General features: G+C 41.3%; 3 protein-coding genes across 7 annotated transcripts; 2 read left to right on the top strand and 1 right to left on the bottom strand.

The window, feature by feature from the left end:
• On the top strand, nt 1-2,875 carry LOC148234695 (FAST kinase domain-containing protein 4). Its single transcript, XM_088185338.1, has 8 exons — nt 1-533; nt 594-766; nt 1,640-1,865; nt 1,923-2,061; nt 2,119-2,346; nt 2,410-2,482; nt 2,543-2,648; nt 2,715-2,875. The coding sequence occupies exons 1-8, from the start codon at nt 72-74 to the stop codon at nt 2,820-2,822; spliced, it is 1,515 nt and encodes a 504-aa protein (XP_088041464.1). The 5' UTR covers nt 1-71; the 3' UTR covers nt 2,823-2,875.
• On the bottom strand, nt 2,812-13,088 carry LOC148234694 (heterogeneous nuclear ribonucleoprotein H2-like). 5 transcript variants are annotated; one of them, XM_088185339.1, is made up of 13 exons: nt 12,919-13,088; nt 12,705-12,833; nt 12,428-12,622; nt 12,136-12,274; nt 11,801-12,000; nt 11,565-11,734; nt 11,397-11,504; nt 6,490-6,549; nt 6,265-6,423; nt 5,822-6,045; nt 5,661-5,758; nt 3,139-3,262; nt 2,812-3,076 (listed from the first exon to the last, which is right to left on the bottom strand). In XM_088185339.1, the coding sequence occupies exons 1-10, from the start codon at nt 13,046-13,048 to the stop codon at nt 5,839-5,841; spliced, it is 1,497 nt and encodes a 498-aa protein (XP_088041465.1). In that variant the 5' UTR covers nt 13,049-13,088; the 3' UTR covers nt 2,812-3,076; nt 3,139-3,262; nt 5,661-5,758; nt 5,822-5,838. The 5 variants fall into 5 exon arrangements, with proteins under 5 accessions (XP_088041465.1, XP_088041468.1, XP_088041467.1 ...); XM_088185341.1 differs by lacking the exons at nt 2,812-3,076; nt 3,139-3,262; nt 5,661-5,758; ... (1 more) ...; nt 6,265-6,423; nt 6,490-6,549 and adding an exon at nt 8,139-8,392; XM_088185342.1 differs by lacking the exons at nt 11,397-11,504; nt 11,565-11,734; nt 11,801-12,000; ... (2 more) ...; nt 12,705-12,833; nt 12,919-13,088 and adding an exon at nt 7,731-7,796.
• A 925-nt stretch (nt 13,089-14,013) lies between these two features.
• On the top strand, nt 14,014-15,768 carry stck (LIM zinc finger domain containing stck). Its single transcript, XM_088185346.1, has 8 exons — nt 14,014-14,080; nt 14,136-14,252; nt 14,322-14,434; nt 14,499-14,691; nt 14,752-14,893; nt 14,954-15,070; nt 15,129-15,270; nt 15,344-15,768. Exons 1-8 carry the CDS (start codon nt 14,073-14,075, stop codon nt 15,541-15,543), a joined length of 1,032 nt encoding a protein of 343 aa, XP_088041472.1. The 5' UTR covers nt 14,014-14,072; the 3' UTR covers nt 15,544-15,768.
• Nucleotides 15,769-16,210: the final 442 nt, after the last annotated feature.

The following is a 16,210-nucleotide window of genomic DNA, read 5'->3' as shown; positions in this document are numbered from 1 at the left end:
GAGTTCTTGCTCGTGCGCATGCGCGACGGCGACTGCCGGCTGTCACTCGTCGTTACGTGTGTTCGTCCACGATGCTGAAACTGAGATCGTGGACGCCGCTGCTGGCGCGGCTGCACTCGAGCCGACCGGCCGAAGACCGCTCTGTCCGCGGGGGGAGCCTCGTGGCCGCCGCCTTCGCCTCGCTCAACAAATCCGAAGCGGGCGTCGGAGAGTCGGAGGCTGAAGCGATACCGGAAAAGCGGCTGCTGAAGCAAATCGAGGCGGCCGAAAACGTGCCGCAGCTGCTGGCGTTGGCCGACCGCCGCCTCTCTCGCCTCAACCTGCTGCGCATCACCTCCAAGCTCTCCGACTGGCTGTCCACCGGCAAGATCAAGCTGGCCGACTTCGAGCGCGACAAGCGCTTCGACCGGCTGTGCAAGAGTCTCGGCGGCAACGTCGGCCACGCGGGCGACCTCGCCACCGTCCTAGCCGTCACCGGTGACTACGAAGCCTCGCGTCTCGTCAACAAGCTCAACGGGCCCCAGAGCATCAAGGTAACGCACGCGCACAATTATCTATTGCAACTCAATTATCGATCGTACCGATTTTGCCAGGTGATGACTTCACTTGCGCAAAAGAGACGTCGCTCAACGTCCCTCATCAAAACGCTCTCGCTTAACATCCTGCGCGAAACCGAACCTCTGGACCTGAAGAAATGCTCTGATCTACTGTACGCGCTGGCGCTGCTCAATTACCCCGACTTAACCCTCATCGAAAAGATATGCAGGTACTGTTTCGTCGTTTCAAATTCATATATTCATAATCCAAAAATTTTATATCACAAGTCTGTACTAATATCGGTAAGATAACTAGAATTACTCGAACAACTTTCATTAGGTTAGGTTTGGGTTTCAACGTCACTAGCGCCTTCAAAATCATATAAAACTAAAAATGTACACATAAAATTATAAATTTAAGTAAAAAAACTTAAAATTCAAAAACTATTTTAAAGACTTTTCCTTATATTACAATTTGCAATCTTTTATTAAATAATACATTTTTCTGCCCCAATTCAAGGGGCAACCCACCTGCTCCCTCCCCCCTTGAATGACGTTGTTTTATAATAATTTGTATCATTTTTATTTTATTGATATGCGTTCCACGGTTTAATGTTTACTGATTTTACCACTGTGAATATAAAAAAAACAATCTTTAACGAAACTGTATTTTAAACTTGATGTTAAAATGTTAATTAATTAGAAAGTTATGATTGCTTAAAAAATTTAGGTATTAATTTTCGCAAATAAGCCCCGCTCCGTGGCTGCATTTTGAGAATTAATTGTGTTAACCTCTTCCCGATCATGATCGAGTTAACTCTGTATTGTACTGTATTTTATAATGTTTTACAATGGCTGCATATTTTATATCATTGATATAAATATAAAATACTTGGTTTACTGAATAATGAAGCTAGTGCAATAAATCTTTAATAATTAATAAAAAATAATCATCGCAGGATGCACTGGTGAGTCGCTGGCGTTCAAATGGTTGTCATTTTTTAAAAAGTACCTTGATCGGGAAGCGGTTAAAAAAGGTAACGTTCCGTTCTATGTCTTGCAATTTTTATTTTTAATTCATTTAAATACTCGAAAATATCCAGCAACGTCCGAGTGAACTTGGAAGGCGTCATCGACAAGTCGGCGACCGTCGGGTCCGTCGCCACCAGTCTGGGTATGCTCAAATACAAGGACGAAAAACTGCTGGACCTCCTCGGCGATTGGATGGTGGCGCACGAGCGGGTCTGCAGGACGCAGGATGTCGCGGCACTAGTAGTGACGGCCGCCACGCTCGGTCACGACCTCCGAGACTGCTCTCGTTTCTCACAAGTGCGTCCGTTCGATCGACACGAATCCTAGCTTTGTCTCCATTACGTTCTCTTGCAGATTCCTCCCCTGGAGTTCGTCAAACCGTCGTGCTACTTGGAGTACGTGTGGGCACTGGTGATTCTCGACTGCGCCTCCGAAGCGCAGATACGGAGAGTCCTGACCTCGGACTTCGTCGAGAGTCTGAAGACGGACGAAGGTGCGTTCTCCCCCGTCTGGGTTCCGGACGTTTCTGATCCGAGCGCTTTCGTTGCAGCGATTCCTTTCGCGTCCCACAAACGGCTGTGCAACGTGAGCGGGTACGCCCGGATGAAAGGCTACGAAGGCGCGTCGCTCTCCAAGGAAACGACGGAGTCTCTGCAGTCCACTTACTCCAAAGACAAGCGCCGCTTCGTGGACGCCCTGATGGATGCGCTCAAGAGCCTGCTGTCGTCCGAGATCAACGTGAAAAAGAGCTGCAACTCGGACATGGGCTTTCTGTTCGGTGAGAGCGGTTTCGCTTCGATGTGCGACGTCGCGCTTTGACCGTTTTGTTATAATCTTTCAGACGCTTCCATGGTGCTCGACGACAAGTGCAATCCCTATCCGGTGGACTCGGATTTGAACGTCAAAGGCAAAAAGTGAGTGAAAAGATCCAATAGAGAAATGAAACTTTTATATGCTCGTTCGTTCCGTTTCAGATTGATGCGGGTGGCCGTCCTCGCCTTGGACTACCATGACTTTTGTAGAAACACTTCAGAGCCTCTAGGATATATTAAATTATATAAGCGATTATTAGAAAGCCAGGTGAGTCCGATGAGTCCGCTCGACGGACGTCTTTCGCAAATCGTCAACTTTCGTTTTCCGTTTCAGGGTTACAGAGTAGCGCTGGTGCCGTACTCGGAGTTCAACGTTCAAGATAAACTAGTGTACAGAGTGCAATTTTTAGAAAAGAAATTAAAAGCTATCGTTTGTGAATAATCATGTACAAAAACTGTTTAATTAATTTTACAGTAGAATAAATTTATTAAAAATAGTGTCCGTTTACATATTTAATTAAACGAGGAGTAACGCAAAGCTGCAACGAGCGCGACCGTCCAGAGAGAGCCGGTCGTCCGCGGCTGCGAATCCGTGGCATACACCAGAGAGACCTTTCTTCCGTTGAGAGGACGGGCATGCCGATGGTTGATGCTGCGAGACCCGTTGTTTGTCTCCACTCTCTCGACGATGCCGTACTGAAAGACAAAGGTGACGTGAAAATTGCGCACGACGCCTAGGCCGCTTCGATCGATCGAACCTGTCTGGCGGAGATCGGGACTTTAGATCGGAACACTGTCCATTGCACAATCTCGTCGCAACCGGGGGTCGTCAGAGATCCTCCGTATCTGTAGAATTCGCCGAGATGCAAGGGCAGCATGGCTCTGAAAATCGTCGCAAAAATGAAATGATTTGGAACGTTTTTTTTTTAAGTTTTTTAAATTTACTACATGAATATTGACGATTTTCTTAGAATTTGGATCGCATCCGTAGCCACCGAAACAATGGACTAGTAACCATGAAATTGCGGGCTCAAACCCCGGCGGCAGCAGATTCGAATTTTTATTTATAAAAATGCGCAATTATTATAACCGTCCCCTGATGCAATGTGACATCTATTGATTATAAATTATATTACACGTTATATAATTAATAATATAGATTTCACCGATCCCCAGACTTTTATAGAAAAAAATTGAAAGATTTATATAACAGCTGCAGATGTTTAACGTTTTTCATTTATGACTTCCTTTTTAATATCAATTTTGAACATCAAATATTTTTTAATATCTAAATAAGTACTTGCGATACCCGAGAAATCCGCATGTAATTTTACATGTAAATCGATAGATCTCACTTATCTTTGTGGTTCATTTATATATTTTGTTTTTGACATTATTTTTTTTTATGGTACATGCGATGCTTGCCTTGATGCGAAAATTTAGTTTTATCGAGAACGATAAAATCGCCCAACGAAATAAGATTTTCTCACCTCCGTTCCATCGTCACAATATACACGAAACCATCACAAATTTCAAGATACTCGTTTTAAGAATTTCTTGGTAGTAAATGCATTTCATCCCTTTCCATCCCATCGTAAATTTCGATTTTTATTTTGTTTTAGTGTTTCAAAACAATATTTCAATTTATTAAAATTGTACTATGAGTTAATAAAAATAGATTTGAATTAACGGGAGTTGACTGTATTACAATTATTGGACTGAAAAGACACGTTGAATATATTCAATTTTTTATATTGTTTGGATATGTCAGACTATTGTCCGGACTTTTTATTTTATATTTTGAATTTATATTTAATTTAATTTTGAGATCCTTTTGTCTTCCAGAGTTGTGAAAATGCTCTAAGGTCACCCCGATTCATAAAAAGGGTGTCAAGTCTCACATTGACAATTACAGGCCAATAGCGTTGATTTCAGCATCTGCAAAATTATTTGAAATTGTATTGCATAAATACATTTTTAATCATTGATTGTGTGTGCTTCTTGAGCAGCAACATAATTTCCGTCAATCTCAATCACTTTCACTAATTTTATGGTTTTTTCTAATTTTACGCAGATTTTGAAAAGGCATTCGATAAAGTTAATCATGCTTTACTTGTGAAAAAATGATCTAATTTTGGATTTTCTGAAGGTTTTATAAACCTATTCTCAAATTACTTGACCAATAAATATCAGTTCGTCAAGTGTAAAAACTCTTTTTCAGAACGATATAAGACCTACTGGAGTACCTCAAAGATCCAATTTGGGTCCATTGCTGTTTCTATTGTTCATTAATGACATAGAAACAGCAATGCATCATTCAAATTGTTTATTATATGCGGATGACTTGAAAATTTTCAAGAAAGTGCAGTCAATTTCAAATTCCCTCGACCTGTAGGAGGATCTCAATTCTTTATGGAAGTGGACTTGCTATAACCGATTGCCTTTCAATGTAAAGAAATATCACACAATTTAATTTTCAAGGTCGTTGATGCCGGCGAAATATTCCTAACATCTCGGTGGATATATTCTAGACAGGCCTTTTACTAAGGATTTAGGTGTGACTTTCGAAGAACGTTGGAAATTTAGCCAGCACATGGCAGAGCTACTTCAGGAATACCTTAGTATTGCACACTCTTTATGATGCTCTAGTTCACAGCATACTAGAAACTAGCTCCATTATTTGGATTGCAGGTGTAATGAATTGAAGCTGGAAAAAATACAGCGTAAATTACTTTGATATTTGTACTTAATGGAATACGGGTATTATCTGTTCTCGTTTTCCAATGCTTTTATTTTGGGAGCGCTGGGATATGTTTCTTTGTTAACTCGCAGAAATGTTTATATAATTAAACACTTCTGGAAATTTCCCAAAGGCATCGTAGACGATCTTTCGGTGCTGAAGCTCCAAATGTGGACTCCGGAAGGTTATAGTTCTCGGTCGCGTCCACTGTTCTTGCCTGTAAAGTCTAGAACTAGGGCATTTGCAAACTCTTCTCTGGCAAAGGCCATTCGTCTGCTCAATACTGTGCATAGAGATATTGATATCTTCTCGTGCACATATGAAGTTTTCTGTTGAGATGATTTGTGTCTGTTCTTTTATCTTGTTTTCGTGTTTCTACTTATATGTGCATCTGTGTGTGCTTATATGAATTTGTATGTATGTATTTTAAAATTTTCATATATTTTATACTTTTGGCAATTGTGATGCATCAGGTTAACCAGTCAAGTCATGATGGTCATAATTTTAATAAATAAATAAATAAATAAAATAAATGACTACCTGGGCGCGAGCAGCACGTTTCCGGCGCTTCCGACGCTCGATGTCTTCTCCATCGCCTCGAACAGCCCGTTCAGAGCAGCATTGTCGTTTTTGTGGATCTATAATCGACGATAATTAAAATAACGCAGGAGACAGAGACGAGTAAGCGTCAGTATGCCTACGTAAAACAAAACGCTGATCACGTGCAGGCCGTTCTCTTCGCGAATCTCTGATACGTTGCTAAATTTCTCAGACATGTGGACGAAGTGAGCTTCCAAGGGATATCTCCTCCCTTCGAATGTGTGCTCGGACGTCCAGTGGAAGTGTACTTGAAGCAGCCGGTACTCCGCCTTTGCGTTTCCTTCGCGGACGCGAGGACGTCGAGCCGAGTCCACTTTGAGAGTGACTGAAAATCGACAGTTACTATAGCATTAAGTTTATTCGATCAATTCGAATTAAAATTATCTATATTTGTCGAAAATTAAAATAATATTATTTTATATTTAGTGACCTTTTTTTAATCATATTTATTTTGTAGCCAGTTTACACTTCACCTTTAGTGATCGTTTGAATTATTCGAATAGTTTCGAACGAACCAATATCCTGTTAAATCAATTCAATATACCTGTATGTCCATTATTTTCCGTCTCGAATTTAACGGGTCTGTCGTAATCATAAAATCTGATGCCGAAGGATTTCTCCACGTCGGTGTCAAAATCTGCGATGTCGATAGGAGACTGCCTCTTTCCGCTTCCGCATCTTCCGGGCCATTTCTCTTCGCCCGCTGTAGACGAGCATAATTAGTTGATGCTAAGACGCATTAACGTTTTCAGTCAGAAGGAACGCTCACCTTTTCTACTATAGTGCCATCCGTGCGAACTCTTGTCCGACTTTGAACTCTCGGCGTGACCTGTTTTACAATCTTTTCTCTTAATTTGTTAAAAACGATAATTTTCTTTTAATAATTAAAATAATGACTTTAATTTGAGCAAAATTGTGAATATCAAGCTAGATAAATTTCAATAGAATATGGATTCAATTAAAACGATTACCTCTTATTATAAAAGTTATCAAGTGTTAAAGAAATAATTCATTGTCTTAATTTTAATTCACTTTATGTCAATATATGATTAACGCGTAAAAATTGCTCGAAGACTTTTCAGTTTGACAAGCTGTCTCATTAAAATTCAGCAATCGGTAAGCTTTTCGTTCATCTCGCTAAGAACTCAGATCGCTCTCGTTAGAGGCAAACGTCAATATGCTCCTATCGCATCGACTGCTCGTGCGAATCTCTAAAGTTCGGCGAGAATCAAAGAATAAACATGTTACTCTTTAGGTAAATATTTATGCGGGAACTTTGAATCATATCATAGGGCTCGTATGATAAACATGCTGAGATGTTAAAATATAAATGTATCATAGTGATTGTGAATGACAAATTATATTGCCCCATATTAACAAATCCGAGCACTTTGATATTAAGTTAGCGTAAACGTTGTCGATACACTTCTCTATATAATAAATGATAAATCACGAAAATTCCTATTATAATCGCAAAAAATGAAAAAAGCAATTAATACATTTATAGCCATTCAAGTTTTTTTATTGCCTTTTTAGAATATTTAGAAAAATTGGTTCTGAACACAAAATTCATACTAAACAAGTCAATTAAGAAAAGAAAACTTGTCAAAGGATGAATTTTAACTGAAATGTTATCGATGAAGAGGGTTATGTTGTATCGCTTGTTTCCACAAAAATTGTTATAGCAAATATAACATAATATATAAGTATATAGATAATTTTTTATCTGATCATCAAATCCAGCAAGGAAGGCAGAGAGAAACCACTACACTGACTCGTTTCCCAAGAAAACTTGCTTACTTCTTCGTGAGTCGACATCAAAATAAAAGGAAAACAGTTTAAAATAAGCACCGTCCATTCATTTGTTTATAATTATTTTGAGAACAATCGATTGTAAAAATTTTAGCTATATTTATTTGATATATAATAAAACAATTTAAATTCACGGATTAATCGGTTTATCTTTCTTTGGCCTCTTCCGAACTATCGAAATTGTCCCATCTCACTCACCGTACGCAAAGAGCGCGACCGCTATATACAACAGCGTGTCAACGTTCATGACGACCGCGCAGTACTGACACAAATCAAAAGGTGCCACAGAACGATTAAGCTCCCCTAACAATCGATATTTTAATGAGGTGCGACTATCTACTGCACTTTGATCTGTGGCGCATTTCGAATCTTTTAGTTTAGGAAACTGTCCGTTTTCTCCGAAACGGAATCGTATTAAAAAATGACACGCCGCAAGCAGTGCTTTTCACCTTGAACCGATTTAGCTAATCTCGCCGTCCTCCGATCTAACGATACCTAACAAGGATATAGAGATCAAACAATTACCCGATACGCTCGGTGAGAGCAATTGATGCGACTGATTTGTGTCATTCTCTCTCTGTCCCCTCGCTAATAAAACTCATACAGTTATTTCAAAAATTATATTTCAATTATGGTACAAGATTAAATATGACAAACGTTCTCACGGTACGCGATCGACAACGGCGAAGTGATCATCTCCGTCGTCGCTTTCATAAAATACGCACTCGACCGATTCCGACTCAGAACATCATCCTCCTGGGCGGTCGTCCGCCGCCGAAGCCTCCTCGGCCCGGTTGAGAGGAGTTCAGGAACAGTTCGATGTATCGATGCTCCATTATGCTCTTGTCCTTGTGCATGGCCTGCGGAAGAATATGTTAAATATAACCATCGTCGCGAACACCCGACCGCGGTTCAGTCCATTTTTACTGATTAAACATAAACTATCAATTCAAATACTGAACTATGGTAGTCGCCCGATAATTGTATAAATTTACAATTCATAAAAACCGATCACCAGATGTTGATCAAGTGCCAGAAGTATTATCGTACGTACGTCTGTTATTATACAGAAATCGATTTATAACGATAGCATATACCGAAACGTACGTCACTCTTAAAAATATACTGATTGTACTAGAATTTGGAGGAAAATCAAGTGCAAGATGACAAGCACACTCACTTGAAATTAAAAACTCATTTATGTCCGTAATCGCGAAAAAGAGATCTAGGTATTTTAGTAGAAGTATATGCAGAGCTTCACAGCTTACCGCCGTTGCGCTTAAAAGGCAATTTTTAATTTAAATATAATACTATAAAAATTGAATAAAATAATAATAAAAAGAATTAAAACAAACAAACTTTTAATTATTTTTAAACAATCTTGCTACAAAAATTGCTCGGTAAGTGTACGCAATCACACGTACACAATCAGAGACCGCCAAGAATTAGAGAATATTTAAAATCATTTCGTACAACTAGCGGATGATATTTGAAAATAACTTTTATTAATTTAAACTTATAAATGCTAAAACTCCTACATTTTAGGTTGAACTTATAAATTATTTTCGACAACACGTCAAATTACTGAGGTTCTAAAATCGCCATTTTTATTATTTGAAAAGTGTAAAATATATTGTAACAACTTTTCAAAATAGATAATAATTTTGTATTCATTAAAGATGAATTGCAATGAAATTTAATGGTATTTTTTTAATGTTAGTTTGGTCAAGGAGAAAAAACTACTTTTTAGCTCCCCTTTTAGTAGTTCTAAAAAAGTTCACCGATTGGTAAATTAATCGAATAGAAAATACACTGACCTGTAATTCGCCGTACGGAAAGTTCACCGATTTTACAACTGATCGACGATGATTTATTTATTAAAAACCACGAAACATCAGTTAAAGTATTTAATTTCTTAGTTTGTTATTTTATTTGTCAAATATCTCAAGAAGCTGATTTTAAAATATTACTATATAACCATCCTACTTATCGTTATTATATTTATGAATTAATTTAGTCCTACATATTGTAAGATTAAAAAAGATATTTGATACTAATATTAAATTGTTATGTATGTAAGTAAAAAATAATCACGAACTTTCTTAAGAAACCAGAAAAGTAACATTTTTTTAATAATCTTCACCATTTTTAATTTTAATAGCTAATAAAAATATTTCCTGTCAATATTTTTAAAAAAAAAAATCCATAAATACAATTTTGAAATTTAATATCATAATCCTTATAATGAATTGATGAGTACTTAAAAAATAAATATATTTTGGTCAAAAATATTTAATAAAGAAATTACTCTTATTGAACTATTAAAATTTGCAGAATTAATATAAAATAATACATCGACCTACATCGACTTCATTAAATTGATTCAATAGTTATGGAAATATTAAAAAAAATCATATGTATTTGACGGATAAAATAATAAATTAAATACGTTAATTGAAATTTTATGGTTTTTAATAAATAAATCATCGGCGATCAAGCGTATAATTGGTGAACTTTCCGTTCTACGAATTGTGGGTTGGTGAATTTTTTATTCGACAAATTTAAGTCGATGACATTCACATCTTTCATTCTCTGCACCTTGTCGATCTTCTATGCACACTTTGGTTACCGTTTTATTTTAATTTTCTGAAGATAACAAAACAACTGAAACATTTGAAAATGATGACGATTTGCTGAAAGATTTTGCGAGTAGTGCCGATTGTAATAAGGAATATGAATCCGAATGTAGTTTTATTGCTACTATTCGAAACAAACCCAGAGTTTATACTCATAGAAAGTTCAGAAAGCAAAGAAATTGACACAAATACAACTTCCGGGTTAAACAGTTTGGCTTTCGCGAAAAGCACTCAACCACTCACCAACTTATCAGACTGACTGAGTACATATCTGCCAACTACAATATGAAAAAGAGTACAGTATTAACACTTGGCAGACGGGTCGTTTTTTTCCCGCATGATCTGCGAAAACGGGTTGTTTCGTGAGAGCTTTGCGCAACACAGATTTATAACAAAAAAATATGATAGCTTTTGAATTAAACGGAATTAAAAAACTAAAATTTATCAAATGTTCTGCATTGTATTGGTTCATATGTTAAAATTATTTTATCAGTGGTTTTCAATCTGTGAGTTGCATAAAATAATAATTAATATCATAAAATTTGCTTTATTCTACTTTATTACATCTCTAGTTTAAAAATTAGATAATAATTAATTATGTGAATAAAATGCACTATGTGAATTATCATATATAAATTATATTTCGGTCTTATATTATTATCATCTCTTGTTTATACAAAGAGCCCTTTGATTGTCCCTCACATTGGAAGTCAGCCAGGGCAATAAAAATAATTATGCATTGAAATATTTTTTTTCTTAAAGTATAAACATTCATTCATAGAATGCAGCACGAAACGCTTTAGTTTTTGCCAGTAGATACTACTGGATCCGTCGTTAAAAGTCAGAAATCATAAAAGGTAGTCACTACCCGTCCCGTCGCCTAACATCAGAGGAGGAAGCCGGTAGATACTACCCGGCCCGTCGGTCAAGTGTTAATACACTTTTTCCATTCATTTATAATCATAATTCTATGATTTATTTATCAGTGGTAAGTCCTCTTTCATTTAATTTTGCTTGGGATCAACGTTACAGGGATTTGTAATCAAGTATATTTTACGCAAAATTTTTGCTACATAAATACGTATAAAAACGAGCATCAGCTTATTAAAAAAAATGTCATTTATAATTGTATACCGAATGAATAAATATTTTTTTAGAACAAATTTGACCTCGCTCTATCGTTGCAAAATAAACGTTTGGTCAGATTGAATGTAAAAATATCGCTCACCGCTATGGCGTCGTCGTGACACTCGAATTCGACGTCGGCTTCGCCCGAGGGTCGGTCGTTGTTGTCAAATATTATGGTTATATCCATGGGCCGCAGCGGTTTAAAGAACTGAAACGAAAAAGAGCGTCAATCGGTCCGTCGAGGACTGGTATATATCGCTCCGCTCACGTATGCGATGTCCGCGGGAGTGGCTTTGAAAGGAAGTCCTCGCATGTGTACGCAGTGCCTGCCGCCGTCGCCCCCGTTGTTGCCGCCGTCGTTGTGCCTCCACGGCCCTGCGCCGCCTCCGCCTCCCCCTCTGTTGTTTCCTTGCCAATAGCCGCCTCCGTCGTCAAAGTCTAAAAAGAGAAGGGTCGGGGGTCACGGAGTCGGACGAAAATGGATTCAGCGACGACGGCACTCACTGTTTCTGAATCCGCGCATCGGCGGCGGCCTCATCCGTTCCCCGTTTCCGTAGCGGTTGTCGAAACGGTCGTAAGGCCTCACCCTCGACGGGCGCGGACCTCCCCCGGCGCCTCCGCCGCCCTGGTTGCCTCCTCCTCCGAGCTCGTCGACCATGTACTGACGCGCCTCCGACACGGAGCTTCTGAAGATCTCTATGTACCTGGACGCGGAGAGAGAGAACGATGAAGCGAGCGAGCGACGGGCTCTCGGACGCTCGCGCAACGCGGCCCCCGCCGTCGAGCGACGAGGGAGACGCGGAAACCTCTAAACGTTATGTTAAATTTGCCCTCCCCACCTGTGTCCTATTTTCTCCCTGTCTTTGTCGAGTGCCTTGTCCGCAGACTCCTTGTCGACAAAGAATACGAATGCCTCCCCGGTGCGACGGCCCGAGCGGTCCGAAAGCAACATCACCCCGTCCGCGGCCACCGGCAATCCTGTCCCCCCGAGCCCGTCGCGCCCCAAAGACACGATCAAATGGAGGGGAAACATATGAGAAAATCAGTGCCACTCTCAAAACAACACGTTTGGGTTTGGTTAATCCGGGCGATCCGCTCGCCGCTCCCGAGCGAGAGAGCTCGGCCAATTACCGTCGAAGAAGTCGAGGATCTCTCCGTCGGAGCAGCCGAAGGGCAGGCCGCGCAGCTTCACCACCGACCGGCTGTTGGGCACGTACGAGCGCCCCTCTCCGTCGTAGCCTCCGCCTCCGCCCCCGCCCCCGCGTCCGCCGCCCGGCTGCGAACGGTTCAGCGCCCACTGCATCTCTTGCCGGTTAGACTTGAACACTGGCGATGACGATCGACACCGTGTTAAAGCGACGCGACTCGACTCGGAAAGCAATATTATGACGTAGCTGTATGTATGGACCTTCGATGTAGCGAGGACCCATGTGCTCCCGGTGCTTCTTCAGGGCCGCCTCCAGGTCGGCGTCGGACGCCAGCTCCACGAAGCACTCGCCGCTCAGCCAGCCGGGCCGCACCTCCGTCAGGTGCACTCCTGCAACGCGAAACGACGAAAGCGTCAGACGAGGGACGAGGGACGGGGGGCGGGGGACGGGAAACGGGAAGGGAACGACGCTCACCGCCCTCGCCGTTGAGCACCTGCGCCCCCCCGAGAAAGTCCAGCACGTCCCTCTCGTTAGTGCTGAAGGGCATGCCGCGCAGTTTCACTACGCAGGCGTCGCCGGAGCCTCCGCCCCCGTTCGAGAACATGTCGAGGAAAAGCTGCACAGACGCCGCGCAGACGCACAGTGTTGCCGTCCGAAAACGCAATTCCACTTAATTTACTCTTTTTTTTTTTATTACCTACCTGCATAAATATAGGTGGATGCAAAACTTTATTCAAAATAAACTATGATAATATCATTTTTTTTCATTTTTAAACTTGCACCTAAATCGAGTCTCTTATTACCTTGGATAGGTAATGTCGCCACATTAGTCAATTTTTAACCCTTCTAAATTTTTACTCATCGCTTCTGTTCTACGCATAAGGGTGTTTCGCGACAGTGGCGTTTCATTTCAGATTTATTTTTAAAATTTTGATATAATATGTTTTAATCAAATTTTAGCTATCTCGAATGAGGCCATGGTGGCTGTTGTGTCATGAAATGAAATGAAGAAATGTAAAAAAATCCTGTTTTCCTTCGTCATTATAGTGATATATTTTCGGCTTCTTGAAATAATTTTTTTAAATTTTCAATAAAATAAAAAATCATGGTAATTAAAGCTGAACTTATGCCTACGATAGCCGATAAGCGAACGATAGCCGATTATAGCGGAGTGTCACTTCGAAAACCCGAAACACACGTATGCAATCTACAAGTCAACTCTTGTTAATAAAAGACTGTCGTCTTTGTAGCGTGTCGTCTCTGTAGCACGTGCGCTTAGTAGCTGATTCTTAGATGTATATACATATATATATCAAAGAAGCGGGCGACTAAGAATAGTTACGCGATCGATAATATAGAGCGGTGGTTGAACGATCCATTTCGTAAATGTGTTGTTGCAAGCTGACGGCGTTCACGAACGCATACACCACGCGAAACGGGCGTCAACACTACTAAACTAAAACTCGAATTTGTGTTAAAAATGATTTATTGATGACTTATTTTTACCGATGATGTATTTATTTTTAGTAATTAAATTTCAATTATTATTTCAATTACTCGCTACTCGGAGACGGTCCGAAGTAGCGAGCGGGTAGTGGGCGTCGGGCGCGGCTCTGTCTCTTCGGACGATGCCAGGGTAGGTTGACGTCTAGCTTCGAATTCGATTAGATTGTTATTCGATCGTCTCGCAGGGTCGGCGGAATGGCGTCGCTCGACTACATGTTCTGCACCAGGTGCGACGAGGGCTTCGAGCAGGGAGAGAAGATCGTCAACACCAACGGGGAGCTGTGGCACGCGCAGTGCTTCGTGTGAGCGTCTCTTTCGTGCGATTCCACCCTAAAACGCTTTGAAAACGCTTAACCGATCCCTCCCCGCAGGTGCGCCCAATGCTTCCGAGTGTTTCCGGACGGAGTGTTCTACGAGTTCGAGGGCCGCAAGTACTGCGAGCACGACTTCCAGGTGCTGTTCGCGCCGTGCTGTGGAAAATGCGGTAAATATCTAGTCTCCCGAGTCGATTTGAATCGATCGTATTGTAACGTTGTTGTAACGTCTAGGCGAGTTCATCATCGGCAGGGTGATCAAAGCGATGGGCGCCAGCTGGCACGCCGACTGCTTCGGCTGCGCGGACTGCGGAACGCTGCTGGCCGACGCCGGCTTCGTGCGCTACTCGGGCCGCGCTCTGTGCCACCCGTGCAACGCCCGCGCCAGGGCCGCCCAGAGCGACACCTACGTGTGCCACAAGTGCCAGTGAGTCGACTTTTCTGACGTTGCGCTTCGAATCCGTTGACTCGACGAGAAACTTTTCAGCGGCACCGTCGACGGAGAGCCGCTACGGTTTCGAGGCGAAGTCTACCACGGCTACCACTTCAACTGCACCACGTGCAACATCGAACTCGATCACACCGCCAGGGAGGTGAAGAGCCGGGCCGGTTACGCGTCCAACGACATGGTGAGTCCTCGGCTCCCGTCTCCTCTTCTCCCTGCGCTTCTAAGCACCTGCTCTTTCCAGAACGAACTGTACTGCTTGAGGTGTCACGATAAGATGGGCATACCGATTTGCGGCGCGTGCCGTCGCCCCATCGAGGAGAGAGTCGTGACCGCGCTCGGCAAGCATTGGCACGTCGAGGTGAGTCATCTCGATAATAATTAATTGCAATTTTTTACCACAATTCCTCCCTTTTCAGCATTTTGTATGCGCCAAGTGCGAGAAGCCGTTCCACGGACACCGTCACTACGAGAAGAAGGGCCTGGCGTACTGCGAGACGCACTACCATCTGCTTTTCGGCAATCTCTGCTTCGTCTGCAATCAAGTGATCGTCGGCGACGGTGCGTTGCTCATACTATACCAATATCGAGTCTGCGCCTTTCGGACTGACGTTTCTAAATCGCTCTATTTCAGTGTTCACGGCGATGAACAAGGCCTGGTGCGTGAACCACTTCGCTTGCACCGTCTGCGACATCAAACTCAACTTGAAAGCCAAGTTCTACGAGTGCGACGAGAAGCCGGTCTGCAAGAGGTGCTACGAAAAGTTCCCCAACGAGTTCAGAAGGCGGTTGAGGCGCGCCCACGAGAATACCCCCAAAAAGGCCGCGGCTTGATTCTGTCGACCTCGTATTTAACAGATCTTATATTTAATCGAAATTATTTAACCGCCTGTTGAGTTTTTGTCAATTTTATTAGAGTACATTTTTGATATAATGAAGTTTTAACAAAGTCGTATTCGTTCGTTTTTGAACATACGCTGAGAGATATCGTAGACGACTAATGTTTGAAAATTAACATTTATATTTACAAAAAAAATAAAAAAAAAACACTAACCCTTACGTGCGATTGGTTTTATTTTTTTCAACGCTCCCGCATACTTTTCATTAATAATGAAAAGCAGAGAAGACTTAGCTAGTAGGAATAATATGATACGATTCTTTCGGGTTTTAGCCCTGAAAACTGGTAATAATTTATTTTGGTATAGATAGCTCTTTCTTCAAGCCAAGTGTCATAAGTTTAGAAAGCTGTGACGAATCATAATCACGCAGCCAATTATTGCACTCGTTTATTCGACCAACGAAATATGTCCACGCCTCTAGAAAGTGACATTTACTCGATGGACATCTTTCGAAGATGTCTATCAAGTTCATAAATGGTGCTTTTTCTTGTCCGATGGTGTACTGTTTATACAATCGTTACGCAACAAAGAAAAATTCTATGCATCGAATGGTAATTATTACTGTTTACTGGTTTCCTTTTTCTGTAAGTAACGAGGGTTAT

This window comes from Plectrocnemia conspersa, unplaced genomic scaffold, assembly GCF_051122295.1.
Source record: "Plectrocnemia conspersa isolate PC_06_02 unplaced genomic scaffold, ASM5112229v1 ptg000005l, whole genome shotgun sequence".
Classification (NCBI taxonomy): Eukaryota; Metazoa; Arthropoda; class Insecta; order Trichoptera; family Polycentropodidae; genus Plectrocnemia; species Plectrocnemia conspersa.
This window is presented reverse-complemented; position numbering and strand designations above follow the sequence as displayed.

Bases quoted from the DNA above. Each gene is read 5' to 3' on its own strand.
- LOC148234694 (XM_088185339.1), bottom strand. From the start codon at position 13,048: ATGTTCTCGAACGGGGGCGGAGGCTCCGGCGACGCCTGCGTAGTGAAA. The intron at 6,424-6,489 runs GTGAGCGTTCCT...GCTCGTCTACAG, and splicing joins ATGGCACTATAGTAGAAAAG to CGGGCGAAGAGAAATGGCCC. The intron at 6,046-6,264 runs GTATATTGAATT...GTCGATTTTCAG, and splicing joins GGAAAATAATGGACATACAG to TCACTCTCAAAGTGGACTCG.
- stck (XM_088185346.1), top strand. The intron at 14,894-14,953 runs GTGAGTCCTCGG...TGCTCTTTCCAG, and splicing joins GTTACGCGTCCAACGACATG to AACGAACTGTACTGCTTGAG. The intron at 15,071-15,128 runs GTGAGTCATCTC...CTCCCTTTTCAG, and splicing joins GCAAGCATTGGCACGTCGAG to CATTTTGTATGCGCCAAGTG.
- LOC148234695 (XM_088185338.1), top strand. From the start codon at position 72: ATGCTGAAACTGAGATCGTGGACGCCGCTGCTGGCGCGGCTGCACTCG. The intron at 2,062-2,118 runs GTGCGTTCTCCC...CTTTCGTTGCAG, and splicing joins GAGTCTGAAGACGGACGAAG to CGATTCCTTTCGCGTCCCAC. The intron at 2,483-2,542 runs GTGAGTGAAAAG...GTTCCGTTTCAG, and splicing joins TTGAACGTCAAAGGCAAAAA to ATTGATGCGGGTGGCCGTCC.